The following is a 14362-nucleotide window of genomic DNA, read 5'->3' as shown; positions in this document are numbered from 1 at the left end:
TTTCTATTAGTTTTTACGCCTCGGCAGTAACACTTAAATCTGGCAAAACATTTTAACTGTCTTCAAGGAAAGTTAATTTCCTGTCTCACATGCTGTTAAAAGAAAAATCCCAGCTGTCTGTACACACAGCAGGGTATAGACATTCTAGTTTGAAAAATAAAATGATTATGAACATGATTAAAAATCTAGACTAATAAATATATTAAAAAAAATCTGTAGTTTTAGAGAAGGATAGATGAAGGAGGACCAAACTAGTGGCAGAAAGTTGTGGAAACTGGTAAAACAGGTGCTCTAGTGATTCAGAAATCCAATTTGTATGTTTTTAATGAATACTTAATTTTAAAACCTCTTTGACCAGTGTCACATTGAGTGTTACAGTCTACGCAATGACACATTTCCTGAATAATTCATCTGTATGCGTACACTCTCATCAAATCATGTTTCATTTCATGCTTTGTAGTTCATTTTTGCGCTAAGACAAATCATGACAGCATTTCTTTTGATAAAAGAGAACCAGAAACGAAAAGACAAAGATGCAGGATTACAAACAAAATCTTGTAATACCAAAACATTTAATTTTTTGAACAGAGTTCATAATCGTACATTTATAGCTTTTGTTTTAGTGTTCTGGTACAAATAAAAAAATCACTTAAACACTGCCACTGCACAGTTAACAACTTCACTTGTCTTTGTGTTTTGTTCTCATTGTTTTCATTTCAATATTATCATCTGTCAAAATGTGGTCTGCTTGAATCCAAAAGGAGACCAAGTGGTGATGGAATGTACAGTTAAAGTAATGACAATATAATGTTCTTAAAACTACAGATATCTGGAAGATTAGGATTTGAAAACATAACAATCTCTAAAATGGTACCCAGAGTCCATGCTAGATTTGATAAACTTTCCCAGATTAATGTTAAATTGTGGTTAACCTTAAATATTTAATTTTAATAAAGCTCAATTTTCTTAAATCTACCTTTATTTTTCGAATGACACTGTTTTGCATTTTCAGTGAAACAGAAAATGCCTTCTAAATCATATGAAGAATTGTTAAAAACTTTTAAAACTGAACTTGAACATCCGCCAGAGTTATATCAGATACTATTACTTGAGAGCTGTTGAACATACAAATTTATCTGTCAGCATAGCCCCTAATGTTAAAACAGGCACTGACATAAAGTGTTGCCTCTTGTAAAATAAGAAAGATTAAAGTTTAATTTCAGTGCCTCAGAGAGATTTCACAACATATGGTATATGTTACATGTCATGGATTATTATAAGAAACTGTCTTTTTATGAGCGATATAGTTTAACTGCTTCATTTTGCTTAATTGGAACTTGTTTGTGGTCACACTTTTTCCTCCCACGAGCCCTCTAAACCTTAAGCAAGTACAGCCATGTTTTCGGGGAGGCTCAAATGAAGTGGGAAGCACTTTAAATCTATAGGGACGTGACAGCCACTGTTTGCGTGTCTGTGTTTCTTCAAGCTTCAGAACTGTTCGAGCACTTGTAGAGTGGGTTGGAGAAAGAAAGCTTGCTTTTCTTTGAGCTGGAGACCTGAATAACACACACAAGCAAAGACAGGCCCAGATGAACAAAATGAAAACCACTGACTCTACTTATAGTCCATTAATACAGAGCAATTGCTCAATTTCATCCCATCGATATTATGAGACATCATGATGGACATTTCTTCCATTAAGATTTGTCGGTTGCCTTCTCTACTCCAGTACCTTATTTTCATTTATTGCTTAAGCAGAAGATTAATGTATTACTTAGGTCCTCTGGTCACAAGCCTCGGTCAAATTGCTGCAGATCAAAACTATAACTGCAGCCAGTAAAAATGAGTGCAGAGCAATAAAACAGTCCACAGATTGTATTGTACATCAGTGGTATGTCTTTTTAAAGTAGAAGTGGTTTTGGGGTGAAACTCAATGGTCACTATGTCAATTACGACAACCAGAGTTTCATACCTCTGGATCCTCTCTCCATGGGTAAACGCTGATGTTTAGTTGAGGATGTACTGGCCACTTGGCTGTAACGTCAGGTGAAGGCAGCTGAAACAAGAATTACACAGTTACTATATTTCATAAAATGACAGCTATAGGAACAACAATACACTGACCAAAATTTCTAAGACTTTTTCTATGTACACAAAAGGCCTATTTCTCTCAAATATTGTTCACAAATCTGACTAAATCTGTGTTAGTGAGCACTTCTCCTTTGCCGAGATAATCCATCCACCTCACAGGTGTGGCATATCAAGATGCTGATTAGACAGCATGATTATTGCACAGGTGTGCCTTAGGCTGGCCACAATAAAAGGCCACTCTAAAATGTGCAGTTTTATCACAAAGCACAATCGGTTTGCATAACCAAAGAATTTCTGCACAAACTGTCAGAAATCATCTCAGGGAAGCTCATCTGCATGTTCGTCATCCTTATCGGGGTCTCGAACTGACTGCAGTTTGTCGGCGTAACCGACTTGAGTGGGCAAATGCTCACGTTCGATGGCGTCTGGCACTTTGGAGAGGTGTTTTCTTCACGGATGAATTCCGGTTTTCACTGTACAGGGGAGATGGCAGACAGTGTGTATGGCATCGTGATAAGGCACGGCCCCATGTTGCAAGGATCTGTACACAATTCCTGGAAGCTGAAAACGTCCCAGTTCTTGCATGGGCAGCATACTCACCGGACATGTCACCCATTGAGCATGTTTGGGATGCTCTGGATCGGCATATACGACAGCATTTTCCAGTTCCTGCCAATATCCAGCAACTTCGCACAGCAATTAAAGAGGAATGGACCAACATTCCACAGGCCACAATCAACAACCTGATCAACTCTATGCGAAGGAGACGTGTTGCACTGCGTGAGGCAAATGGTGGTCACACCAGATACTGACTGGTTCGAACCCAGTGAAAAATATTTGAGAGAAATATGCCTTTTGTGTACATAGAAAAAGTCTTAGATCTTTGAGTTCAGCTCATGAAAAATGGGGGCAAAAACAAAAGTGTTGCGTTTATAATTTTGGTCAGTGTTGTAATACATAAGCAATATCTAATGAGTAGCCATGCAATATGGCTGTATATCTGTAGGGCTACGAGTGTGATATTGCATTCATACTACAGTTCGACTGCACATGTATAAAAACATTAAAAACAACAATGAAGTGTCTTTAAAATCACTCTTTTGTGCAGAACTACTTCCTTTCACCATGAATTCAAAGCTTAAGTTAACAGTTTAACAGCTGAGCCCAAACCTCCATTACTAATTCACTTTAGAACTGGTCACAAAGGAATGTTGAGTTGCTTTATTGACAGCTTATTGCATTACTGTATTAAAAGCTCACTGTATTAAGTAGAGTATTATGAGAGAGAAATGGACTGAGCGAGTGTGATTACCTGCATCTGATACAGCATTCATTCTTTAATTCATTCAGCTTAATCTCATATTCACAATAAAACATTAGTTTGAATGCCTGCTGAGGAAAGCGATATCTGTGTCGTACTATCCTTTGATCTGTTAAGGGTGATTTCCGCCACGCTGCTCAGTGCATTTGTTGGCTGCGTCTTTCAAGATGCTGTTGAAAGTAAAAATAACTTCCTTGTTTACAATCCTGTTTCAGTCTCTAATTTTTGAAGACTAAACAAGTACATTCTCACCTAAAGTACTCTTAAAACTACATTCCGTGACATAAAAACAGTATTATTTATAACATTACAGTGGATTTTTGGGTGTCTGCCACGACACTCAGAATGAGAAATACTGTAAGTGGAAGGATACAAACAGTGAAATGGTTAGAGCTCTGTTATCACTAGAATATTGCACTCCTCTCAGCCAATTAGATTTGAGGACCAGAAAGAACTGTTGTATACTTTAATTTAGAGCCCAACAGAACTCCAACAGCCGTTTTACCATTTGCAATTGTATCACTCCGCTTGCGGTACTTCTCACAGCGAGCGTTATGGCGAACGCCCAAATCCACTATAATTTTAAATGTATTACTGTTTTTGTGTCACGGAATGTAGTTTTAAGAGGTTGTCAGGTGAGAATGTACTTGCAAATATGCAGTTTTTTAATACAGATGAAGTCTATTTGCAAATTTGCTTCGATGTTTTCGGAGATGTGAACTCCAGGATGTCAGCGGCTCATGAATCTGCCAGAGAGCTGCCTCACTTCAGCCAGATCCTCTGGAATTTTCCGCTGGTTCTGATGTCTCTATAGTGGTTAAACATGAGATATAATTCATTTTGGGTAAATCTAACCTGCAGTCTTTGGTCTCATTAATCTATTATTTGTTCCAGAGAAGATAGTTTTGACAAATATATACTGCAATGCTTTATATCGGAACGTTACCTTTGTACTTTTGACTAAATCAACTAAATCGGGAATCTAACTCGGGTCGCCAGAGACGCAGTTGCGCTACATGTCGCCGCACTAACCACAAGGCTATCAGTGCAGACAAATAATAATAGTATTTAATAATAGCATTTAGTATTGAGAAAGGGTGCATGCTTGGATGGTGATTAGTTTCATTGTTTCGGATTTTATTGGCAATGAGACAGTTTTTTTATAAACTCTTTGAAATTTTTAGTTATTAGAAGTTTTTTTTCAATAACAGCCTGACGCAGCAAACAAATGCACTGTCATCAGAAATCACCTTTAACAAATGAAAGGATATTATTGTTATGACAAAGATATCGCTTTCGTCAGCAAACATTCAAACTAATGTTTTACTGTGAATATGAGACGGAGCTTAAGAATGAATGCTGTATCAGATGCAGGTAATCACACTCGCCCAGTCCATCTCTCTTTCATAATACTCTACTACACACAATACACTGCTTTTAATACAGTAATACATTAAGCTTTCAATGAAGCATCTCAACGTTCCTTTGTTACTAGTTCTAAAGTGACGTTTTCTAATTAGTAACAGAGGCTCGGGCTCAGCTGTTAAACTGTCAAACTGAGATTTGAATCCGTGGCGGAAGGAAATAGAGGGTTTTTAAAGACACTCCACTCTTGTTTCTTATGCATTTACTCACTCGTTCCATCAAACTGTTGTATAAACGCAATATCACACTCACCGACGTGATATATCTGCACACTGTGATTATCTACGGCCGAATCTAAGCTGTGCTGATATACAGCCATATCTCACGTCTCTTGTGTGATATTGCTCAAATATCATCTTTCCAAAGTTCACAGTCAAATTACAAGCAAAGTACATTCACATTACATTAGTGTGAGTATTGGCTAGAATAAAAACTACAAACAATTATGAAAATCAGTAATTGTGTTCAACACTAGGGTTCTGCATTACATTTTTGAATCGGCTCATTAACACGAATGCATAACTTAGCAAAATGTAGAGAAATCTCAGTTAGCCATTAAATTATGTCAGACTTCACTAATAACTACCCCTCACTGCACAGCAGAGTGAAAATTACTACATACCGCATAGAAAATACAGTGAGTTTAGCATTGAGTGCTAAATGTACACATACTCACACCAACACAAATGCACAAACTTAAGTTTGCGGGTCAATATTTCCTATCAGCAGTGTGACAGAGCTCTCTCTCACACCTGCAGAGCGGTTCAAATGACTGAATAACACTGTTCGCTCCAAAGTGGAAAAAAGGCAGTAAGTGGAAAAAAAGAAATGGAGTGGGAGGAAAAAGAGAGTCTTGGGAGTGTATTAGAGAGATGCAACATATGAAACATGGCAGGGAATGAAGGTCTCTATTAAAAACAAACAACTTAGAGAAATCAACTTGTTTTATCATGCCATTTATATATTGAGCTATATGACTGACCTTTTTCTGTGAGTCAGAGGTTGAGCAATCCAACTCTTCATTATCAATAAGACTGGAGTCTCTGTTCAGTCAAGAACAATGCAGTCAGTATCCAAACATTTTACAGACACTTTCCAATATTGTAGAGTTCAATTGAATGGACTTACTTTAATAAATGTCTTCTTTGAAATAAGTAGAACAAAACGGCTCCAGTTGCAATGACCACCAGGATCAATGCTACACTTAATCCAACACTGACAGCTGCAGAGTTCACAATTGCACACACATATTGTTGCTTATCTCAGCATGCAAAACAGTATAATTATATTCAATAACCGCATGCACATATACTCACCAATCTGATTGCCAAGTTTACTATCTGGTATCACAGGTGTTGTGGAAGCGGTTGTGAGAAAAGGTTTTTCTTTGATATGACAGCGATTACCAGTCCACTGTGATGGACAACTAAAGAAAGACAGAGAAAAACATGATTATTGCAGAATCAGAGATAGTTCATAAGGGAATGCTGGCTCCTTGACTTTCCAAAAGAGAAATAAATAAATAAGTGCATGAAAATTTGCCTGGAGTCATCCACATGAGCTTAATATCAGAAACAGCCTTCCCTCGGCTGCTGTAATGAGAAAAAGACACACATTCTCTCTTTGTCCCTTCCTTTCTCTTACTTTCTCTTTGTGTTTTCTTTTCTTTTTCTTGCCTGTGGGGATCTTTTCACATAAAACATGTCCTTAAGCTGTTCTGCAATCAACCTCATGCACACACAGATACACTAGTGTCTGCGAACAAGAGACTTCAGTAATTCTCGTAATTTATTAGCAATGACATACACCCTTTCAAAGAGAAAGACAAGGAGAGAGAAACATTTGAGGCTTTGGGGGGTTGATTCAAATGGAGAAAGATTGTGTTTCTTGGCACAAGCGGAACAGTAATTACAAAAAGTCAGCTTTGGCAGTCTGCTGAAAAGTGCATGTTTAAACTGAGAGTCAGGGTGCTGATACTCTTTGTATAACTCGCTCACATTTCAATGTGATATTCGGCTGGCACTGTAGGGTAGCATGAATAATTCAATGCAAAGATCTCCAACAGGGTCTTGTCACCTGCCTGACCATGACCGACAGGTGAAGGTGGGGATTTTTTTTTTCCCCCAAGTAAAACTGAAAGGATACTGTAGGTCAGATTTTTAGGTGAGACTTTTAGTAAACACTTTTTGTTACCCCAAAAAAAAAAAAAAAAAAAAAAAATATATATTTGTCCTCCAGAACAAACATACAGTTGAGGTCAAAAGTTTACATACACCTTGCAAAATTTGCTAAATGTTAATTATTTTACCAAAATAAGAAGGATCATACAAAATGCATGTTATTTGTAATTTAGTACTGACCTGAAGAAGATATTTCTCATAGAAGACGTTTACATATAGTACACAAGAGAAAATAATAGTTGAATTTATAAAAATGACCCTGTTCAAAAGTTTACATACACTTGATTCTTAATACTGTGTTGTTACATAAATGATCCACAGCTTTTTTTTTTTTTTTTTTTTTTGGTTTAGTGACAGTTGTTTATAAATCCCTTGTTTGTTCTGAACAGTTAATCTGTCCGCTGTTCTTCAAAAAAATTCTTCAGGTCCCACAAATTCTTTAGTTTTTTAGCATTTTTGTGTATTTTAAACCTTTCCAACAATGACTGTATGATTTTGAGATCCATCTTTTCACACTGAGGACAACTGAGAGACTCATGTGCAACTATTACAGAAGGTTCAAATGCTCACTGATGCTCCAGAAAGAAAAAACAATGCATTAAGAATTGGGGGGTGAAAACTTTTTGAATTTGAAGATCAGGGTAAATTTAACTTATGTTGTCTTCTGGGAAACATGTAAATATCTTCTGTAGCTTCTGAAGGGCAGTACTAAATGAAAAAAAAAAAAAAAAAAAAAAAAAACTATGACATTTAGGCAAAATAAGAAAAATTTACACATTTTCATTCTGTTCAGAAGTTTTCACCCCTGGCTCTTAATGCATTGTTTTTTTCATCTGAAGCATCAATGAGCGTTTGAACCTTCTGTAATAGTTGCATATGAGTCTCTCAGTTGTCCTCAGTGTGAAAAGATGAATCTCAAAATCATACAGTCATTATTGGAAAGGGTTCAAATACACAAAAATGCTGAAAAATCAAAGAATTTGTGGGACCTGAAGGATTTTTCTGCAAGAAAATTTTTCTGAAGAACAGAAGGAAGTTTAATTGTTAAGGACAAACAAGGGACTCATGAACAACTATCACTAAACAAAAAAAAAAACATCTGTGGATCATTCAGGTAACAACAGTATTAAGAATAATTTAATTTAATTCAAAAGTTTACATACACTTTATTTAAGTGTATGTAAACTTTTGAACGGGATCACTTTTATAAATTCAACTTTTATTTTCTCTTGTGGACAACATGTAAACGTCTTTTATGTGAAATATCTTATTCAGGTCAGTACTAAATAAAAAATAACATGCATTTTGTATAATCCCTCTTATTTTGGTAACATAATTACTTTTGACCTCAACTGTATTCTTTGCATTAATCTGTATTAGCAATACATTACATTGCATTACAATATTATGTTAATGGATAGCTTCTGCTATACTTTTAAAAAGTGTCTGTATTTGATTATAAGTATTTTGGGATCCACTGTGTGTGCCTGAGATACTCACGTGCACACTGGTCCGTTTGCCTGTACTGCACATGTCCCTCCACTGAGACAGTATCCAATGGGACACTCTGGAAAATAAAACACATCTGCATATAATAATGACTTATTATAAAATCATCATAATACTGAATGATAAAATGCGATAAGGACCTTTTTTTTTTTTACTTCATTAATTAACACAGATCAAGTGGTACTTTCATAGTGGTTAAAGTTATTGGCTGGCGGCTAAACGGTGCAGGTCCCAACTCAGTTCAGGGCAACCCTTAACATGAGAGTCACAGAGAATCTACATTAATGATGTGTCCTTGACTGAGGCACTTCACCCCCACAGTGCTCCTGGGCCACAGCTCCTTTAATCTGAAGATTGCAGGGATAGTCCGCTGAAGAAAGTGCCCACTTAATGAGAAGTAATATATTATGTAACTCCTAAAAAGTCACTTTAATTTGATGGGCTTTATGTTGCTCATAAATTTTTAGGCTATAAATTTAAGCTTTCATTTAGGGAATTAAGGCAGAAAAGTACATACTGATCTTGTCTTTGTCTCTTACTTTCTTCCCATCCTTTCTCACATAATGAACACTGATTATGGTCTCAGAATCACTAAATCGCAATAATTTTATGACACCGATCAGAACGAAAACACTCTTAAAATAAAATCCCAGATTGTTTAGTATTATTTCGAAAGTTCAAAAGTTTGGGGTCAGTATGATTTTTTTCTCTTAATTTTTTTATCAATGATGCAATAAATTGATCAAAAGTGACCGTAAAGCACAACTGTTTTTTAACACTGGTAATAAGAAATGTTTCTTGAGCACAAAACCAGCATATTACGGGAATGAGTTATTTTAAATGTAGTAAAATATATTAGCTCACTTCCAGAATAAAAATTTCCTGGTAATTTACTCACCCTAATGTCATCCAAGATGTTCATGCCTTTCTTTCTTCAGTCAAAAAGAAATGAAGGTTTTTGAGGAAAACAATCCAGGATTTTTCTCCATATAGTGGACTTCAATACAATCTGTATTTCTGGATCAGTACTTCGACCTACTTTACGTGTGACCTTTTCAATGTGACTACATAATGCATAAGGTCGAGCTAGTGCAAGACGAGCATTTGTGGTTAAAAAGTATATTATTACATTATTTTTTATTTAGAAAATTACATAATTTCGCTAGATGGGACCTTGTTCCTCAGCTGGGATCGTGTAGAGCCCTTTGAAGCTGCACTGAAACTGCAATTTGGACTTTCAACCCGCTGATCCCCATTAAAGTCCACTATATGAAGAAAAATCATGGTATGTTTTCCTCAAAAACCTTCTTTTCGACTGAAGAAAGAAAGACATGAACAATCTTAGATGACATGGGGCTGACTAAATTTTCTGGAAATTTTTATTCTGGAAGTGAAATAATCCTTTAAATGAAGTGCTATATTGCTCAATATTATTGTTTTTACAAATCTTAAAGGGGTCATCGGATGCCCATTTTCCACAAGTTGATATGATTCTTTAGGGTCTTAATGAAGAGTCTTTAATACACTTTGGTTAAAAATTCTCAATGGTTGTGTAAAACAACACCCTTTTTACCTTGTCAAAATCAGCTCTGCAAAAATCATCTCATTCTGGTCGAGGCTGCTTTAAATGCAAATGAGCTCTGCTCGCCTGCCCCTCTCTTCTCTCTGTGGACGAGCTGGATCACGAATGATTTGCACGAACATAGACGGATATATGTAGATTGGGAGGCGCATTCTATTTACAAACAAACGTAATCTACTGCATCTTCAGCGGCTAAGATGTCGGGAGTAAATGACGACCACTATGTTCATTATTACATCCAGCAACACAACACCTCAATCGCTTAATCGGAGATATTCTTGTCCAACTTACATCCCTGCTCTGGCATCGAAACAAAGAGGGTGGACTGTTACAGCTGATCTGAGTCAATCAACTATCGTGGGAGCGGCCTCTGTGGGTGTGACGCCACACCGACAGGCATCTGAGAACGGCTCGATTTAAAAAAGGGGATATTATTTTTACAGATTAATTAAAAACCACTGCATGGATTTTTATCTTTATAGGGTAGATTTGTACATGCACTGCCAACACACATTAATGTTCAAACAACACGTAAAAGTGAACTTAGCATCCGATGACCCCTTTAAAAAAAAACTTATGACAGCTGTTAAAAATGAATTAACTTGAAAGAAAGGAAGATATACGTTAAAATACATTAAAATGTATTATATCATGAGATATTAAACTTGTCCTTGATCTTTTAAATTTTCATAACTTTCTGATAGCCAGATGAATAGGTTTATACACTCGCAAACACACAATCACCAGCATTTCTAGGAGTAAAAGACAGAGCAAAATGCCAAATACTGAGTGTAATAAACTTAGTTTAAAAAAATAAGAAAGTGAGATGAATGAATGTGTTTTACCATAGCAGCTGGACTCATCAGAGTTAAAAGGAGGGCAGTCAACAGTATTGTCACATCGACTTTGATAAGAAACACAGTCTGCTGTGGCCTCACACACTAGTTCTCCATCATCGCAATTCTTAACAGCTACAGAGACAGAGAGAGAAAATTTTATCTGTTTTACAGCAGTGATATACTACCATGTATATTAAACAGATTTGTGCATGGGTCTTACGGCATCCGTATTCATCTTCTCCATCTGGGCAGTCAAAAACCATATCGCAGCGCAGCAGTGCTGGAATACAGCTGTTGTTCATGCAGCGGTATTCTCCCGTCTCACACCCTGTTTGAGGAGGCATGGTGCCAGGAACCACACTCGCACACATCTCCTCATCCGAGCTGTCCAGACAGTCCACCTCACCATCACATTGCCAACTCACTGGTATACACTCAAACAGAAGCAAACACTGGAAGTGCTCCTTGTGGCATGTTTGAGGGATGGAGGTCACAGGACCTGAACATACACAGAAACAAAATGGTAAACCCAGTTTCAGTTCAGCAAGAGACAAGAATCAAAAGCACTGTGTTTTTGTACCTCCAACAAGACATTGTCTAGTGAAAGAGATGTCATCCACAGCAATGTCAGTCCACTGGTCTGCTCCCACTTCTGCCTGAACGATCACTCTGAATGGTGATACGTTTGATAGGATGACATTTGCATAATGCCAGCTGTCTCCATGGTTTCCGCAGGTTGCCCACATTAGCAGGGGTGTTCCACTGCGGCCCACAGTATACACCTGCAATACAGTGCCCAGAATTCATTACGCAGCCTTCAAGAGGTGCTTTAAAGCTCAGTGTTTTCAATATTTCATTGAACTCCTGCACAGTTGGCTCTAAAACTTTAAAGCTTATTTTTCATTACTCATTTTATGAACCATAATATATGCACTTTTTTTCATGGAATGAGACCAAAGGGGGAAATTTACTTTATGACTGCTATCTAGCAGGCTGCGGTGCTCCAATATGCTCATCTTTCTGAGTAAAATACTACCACATGATGCAAAAGGAAGAATTTTTTTCATTTTTTATTTCCAATAAAAACTGTTCTCTTGAACCATCTAGCTGTCTCGGTTTTTACAGAAAAAAACATAATGCTGCACAACAGTTTTTGTGTGCATGCTTTACTAATTCGTTCCCTCGGTCTTCTTATCTGAGTGCAAAACGCTGCTCCGGAGAGTCTCAAAAAAACTACAAACAGTAAATACATACAATTATGAACACGTGTTAATGTGCGTTTATTTTTGTTGACAGTATTTTAATAGTATTTAATAATTATGAACAAAGCATTACAAAACAAATTATACCATCAATGAAACCACAAAGCTGACATGGAGGTATGTACAATTACTATTAATATTATTTTCTTAAAGGGGTCATCGTATATTTGATATGATTCTTGAAAAGTCTATAATATACTTTAGTTAAAAATTTTCAATAGTAGTGTAAAACAACACTCTTTTTACCTTGCCAAAATGAGCTCTGCAAAAATCATCCCATTCTGAGGGATTGTTCCTTTAAATGCAAATGAGCTCTGCTCGCCCGCCCCTCTCTTCTCTCTGTGGAGTGAGGAGCTGTGCTCTGAGAGATTGTTTACTTTAGCCGCATTTAGCCACTAAACTTGCTAACTAGCACGTTATTAGGAAAGGTGATTGCAGAGATTTATAAAAAACCCTTATACTCACTTCTGCTGTAGGTGAAGCTGGATCACGAATGATTTGCGCAAACATAGACGCATTTATGTAGATCGGGAGGCGCATACCCTTCACAAACAAATGTAATCCACTACATCTTCAGCGGCTCAGATGTCAGGAGTATGGTTGATAATACACATGGTTGATAATACACTTGATTTGACATCTCGCTCCCAGAAAAAAATAGGGGGTGCTGCAGCACCCTCAGCACCCCCACTTCCCGCGTCTATGACAAATTATTATTATATTTACTTAAAAAGAGGGAACGAATTATACTATCGTGTGCACAATTTTTTTAAAATGAGAAAACAAATTAGTAAAGCGTGCACACGATTTACTTAACCGAGGGAACAAATTAGTAAATCATGCACACTATTTACTTTTTTCCTGCATGTCATGTTGCTGGGCTCCATATTTAAGACAGCATATTAGAATGATTTCTGAAAGATCACGTGACAGTGAAGACTGGAAATTCAGCTTTTATATCACAGGACAATATTTTAAAACAAAGAACAACTATTCTAAATTAAAATAATATTTCAGTATATTACACTTTTACTGTATTTTCATTAAATACATGTAGCCTTGGTGAGCACAAGAGGCTTTTTCAAAAACATAAAAATACAGACTCTAAACTTTTGAATGGTATGGTAAGAAATTGTGTGTATATTTCGAAAAATTATTTGTATTGAAGTACATTATTATCTCACCTTCAGTGCACCAACACGACTAGAGCCGTACATGTGGAACCAAAAGCGCAGATGACATATACCAACACTCGCAGGAAACTCCAGCTGGCTTATTAATCTGGCAATATCTCCATTTCTCTGAGCACTGGAGTTCACATACAGGTACCCCCCTCTTCCATCTGAAAGAGCAAACCAAATGTCATCTTCACTGCATTAAACATTTGTTTTAGCAAAGATGCCTGCTAAAACAGTTATAATACGTAAATAAATTTGAGAATAACACATTAGCATGTTAGGTTTTTACAATTACCATTAACAATTAGCATGGAGTTTAAAAAATGAAATCAGTCAGAAGCATAAAAAATCTATAATGTGCATTAATAAAAAGATTTTCAATTTGTATAGCTTTCAGTACTTTTACAGCACTACACTCCTACAAATATTAGAAACAATTTCTTATCTTGTTAAAATTAGATTATAGTATTATGATTGAGATCGTAACAATAAACATGATTAGATTTTACTGCATGACTCCTCCACAGCTTCACTCAAAAGACACACTGTGCAGCAATTTCCTTGACTCTTTGTCTGGCATGAAAAATCAATAGTAGGTTCAGTAAATCGATCACCTTTTAGAGGGCAAACTCATTTTCACAATTAAAATAATGTACACTTAACACTTTCACTGAGAGACACTGATCTTTCAGTAGAACAGGACATGAGTTTATGAGAGGCAGGAATCCAGATCTTAATTACACCCATTTATGAAGCAGCCAGAAAATGGCTTTTGGTGATGGATTTTTCTGAGCTTCAACCCTTTGGTTTTTAAATCATGCAACGATTCATTAGATGATTCAGACGGCTGGCCTCAATTTTAAAGAAACTGCATCTCATATTCATGGGAAACTTGTACAAAAGTTGCTATTTTGTCCACAGATATTTACATGAAGTAGAAGGGTTTGGACTTAGATTCATATGTGGCTTGTTTGG

At 36.5% G+C, this 14362-nt stretch overlaps 1 protein-coding gene across 2 annotated transcripts in view; it reads right to left on the bottom strand.

The window, feature by feature from the left end:
* Positions 1 to 594: 594 nt before the first annotated feature.
* Positions 595 to 14362, bottom strand: part of malrd1 (MAM and LDL receptor class A domain containing 1) — a 49895-nt gene continuing 36127 nt past the window's right edge. For both annotated transcript variants that reach the window (XM_051113659.1, XM_051113657.1), the window contains 10 exons: positions 13394 to 13551; positions 11528 to 11729; positions 11168 to 11446; positions 10954 to 11079; positions 8518 to 8584; positions 6154 to 6263; positions 5966 to 6059; positions 5820 to 5880; positions 1973 to 2056; positions 595 to 1556 (listed from right to left, as the gene is read on the bottom strand). In XM_051113659.1, coding sequence (XP_050969616.1) covers positions 1482 to 1556; positions 1973 to 2056; positions 5820 to 5880; positions 5966 to 6059; positions 6154 to 6263; positions 8518 to 8584; positions 10954 to 11079; positions 11168 to 11446; positions 11528 to 11729; positions 13394 to 13551 — 1256 coding nt within the window. In that variant the 3' untranslated portion in view covers positions 595 to 1481. The remainder of the gene's footprint in view (positions 1557 to 1972; positions 2057 to 5819; positions 5881 to 5965; positions 6060 to 6153; positions 6264 to 8517; positions 8585 to 10953; positions 11080 to 11167; positions 11447 to 11527; positions 11730 to 13393; positions 13552 to 14362) is intronic.

Source organism: Labeo rohita, chromosome 7 (assembly GCF_022985175.1).
Source record: "Labeo rohita strain BAU-BD-2019 chromosome 7, IGBB_LRoh.1.0, whole genome shotgun sequence".
Lineage (NCBI taxonomy): Eukaryota > Metazoa > Chordata > Actinopteri > Cypriniformes > Cyprinidae > Labeo > Labeo rohita.
The sequence above is the reverse complement of the archived record's forward strand: the minus strand, read 5'-3'. Positions and strand labels throughout refer to the sequence as shown.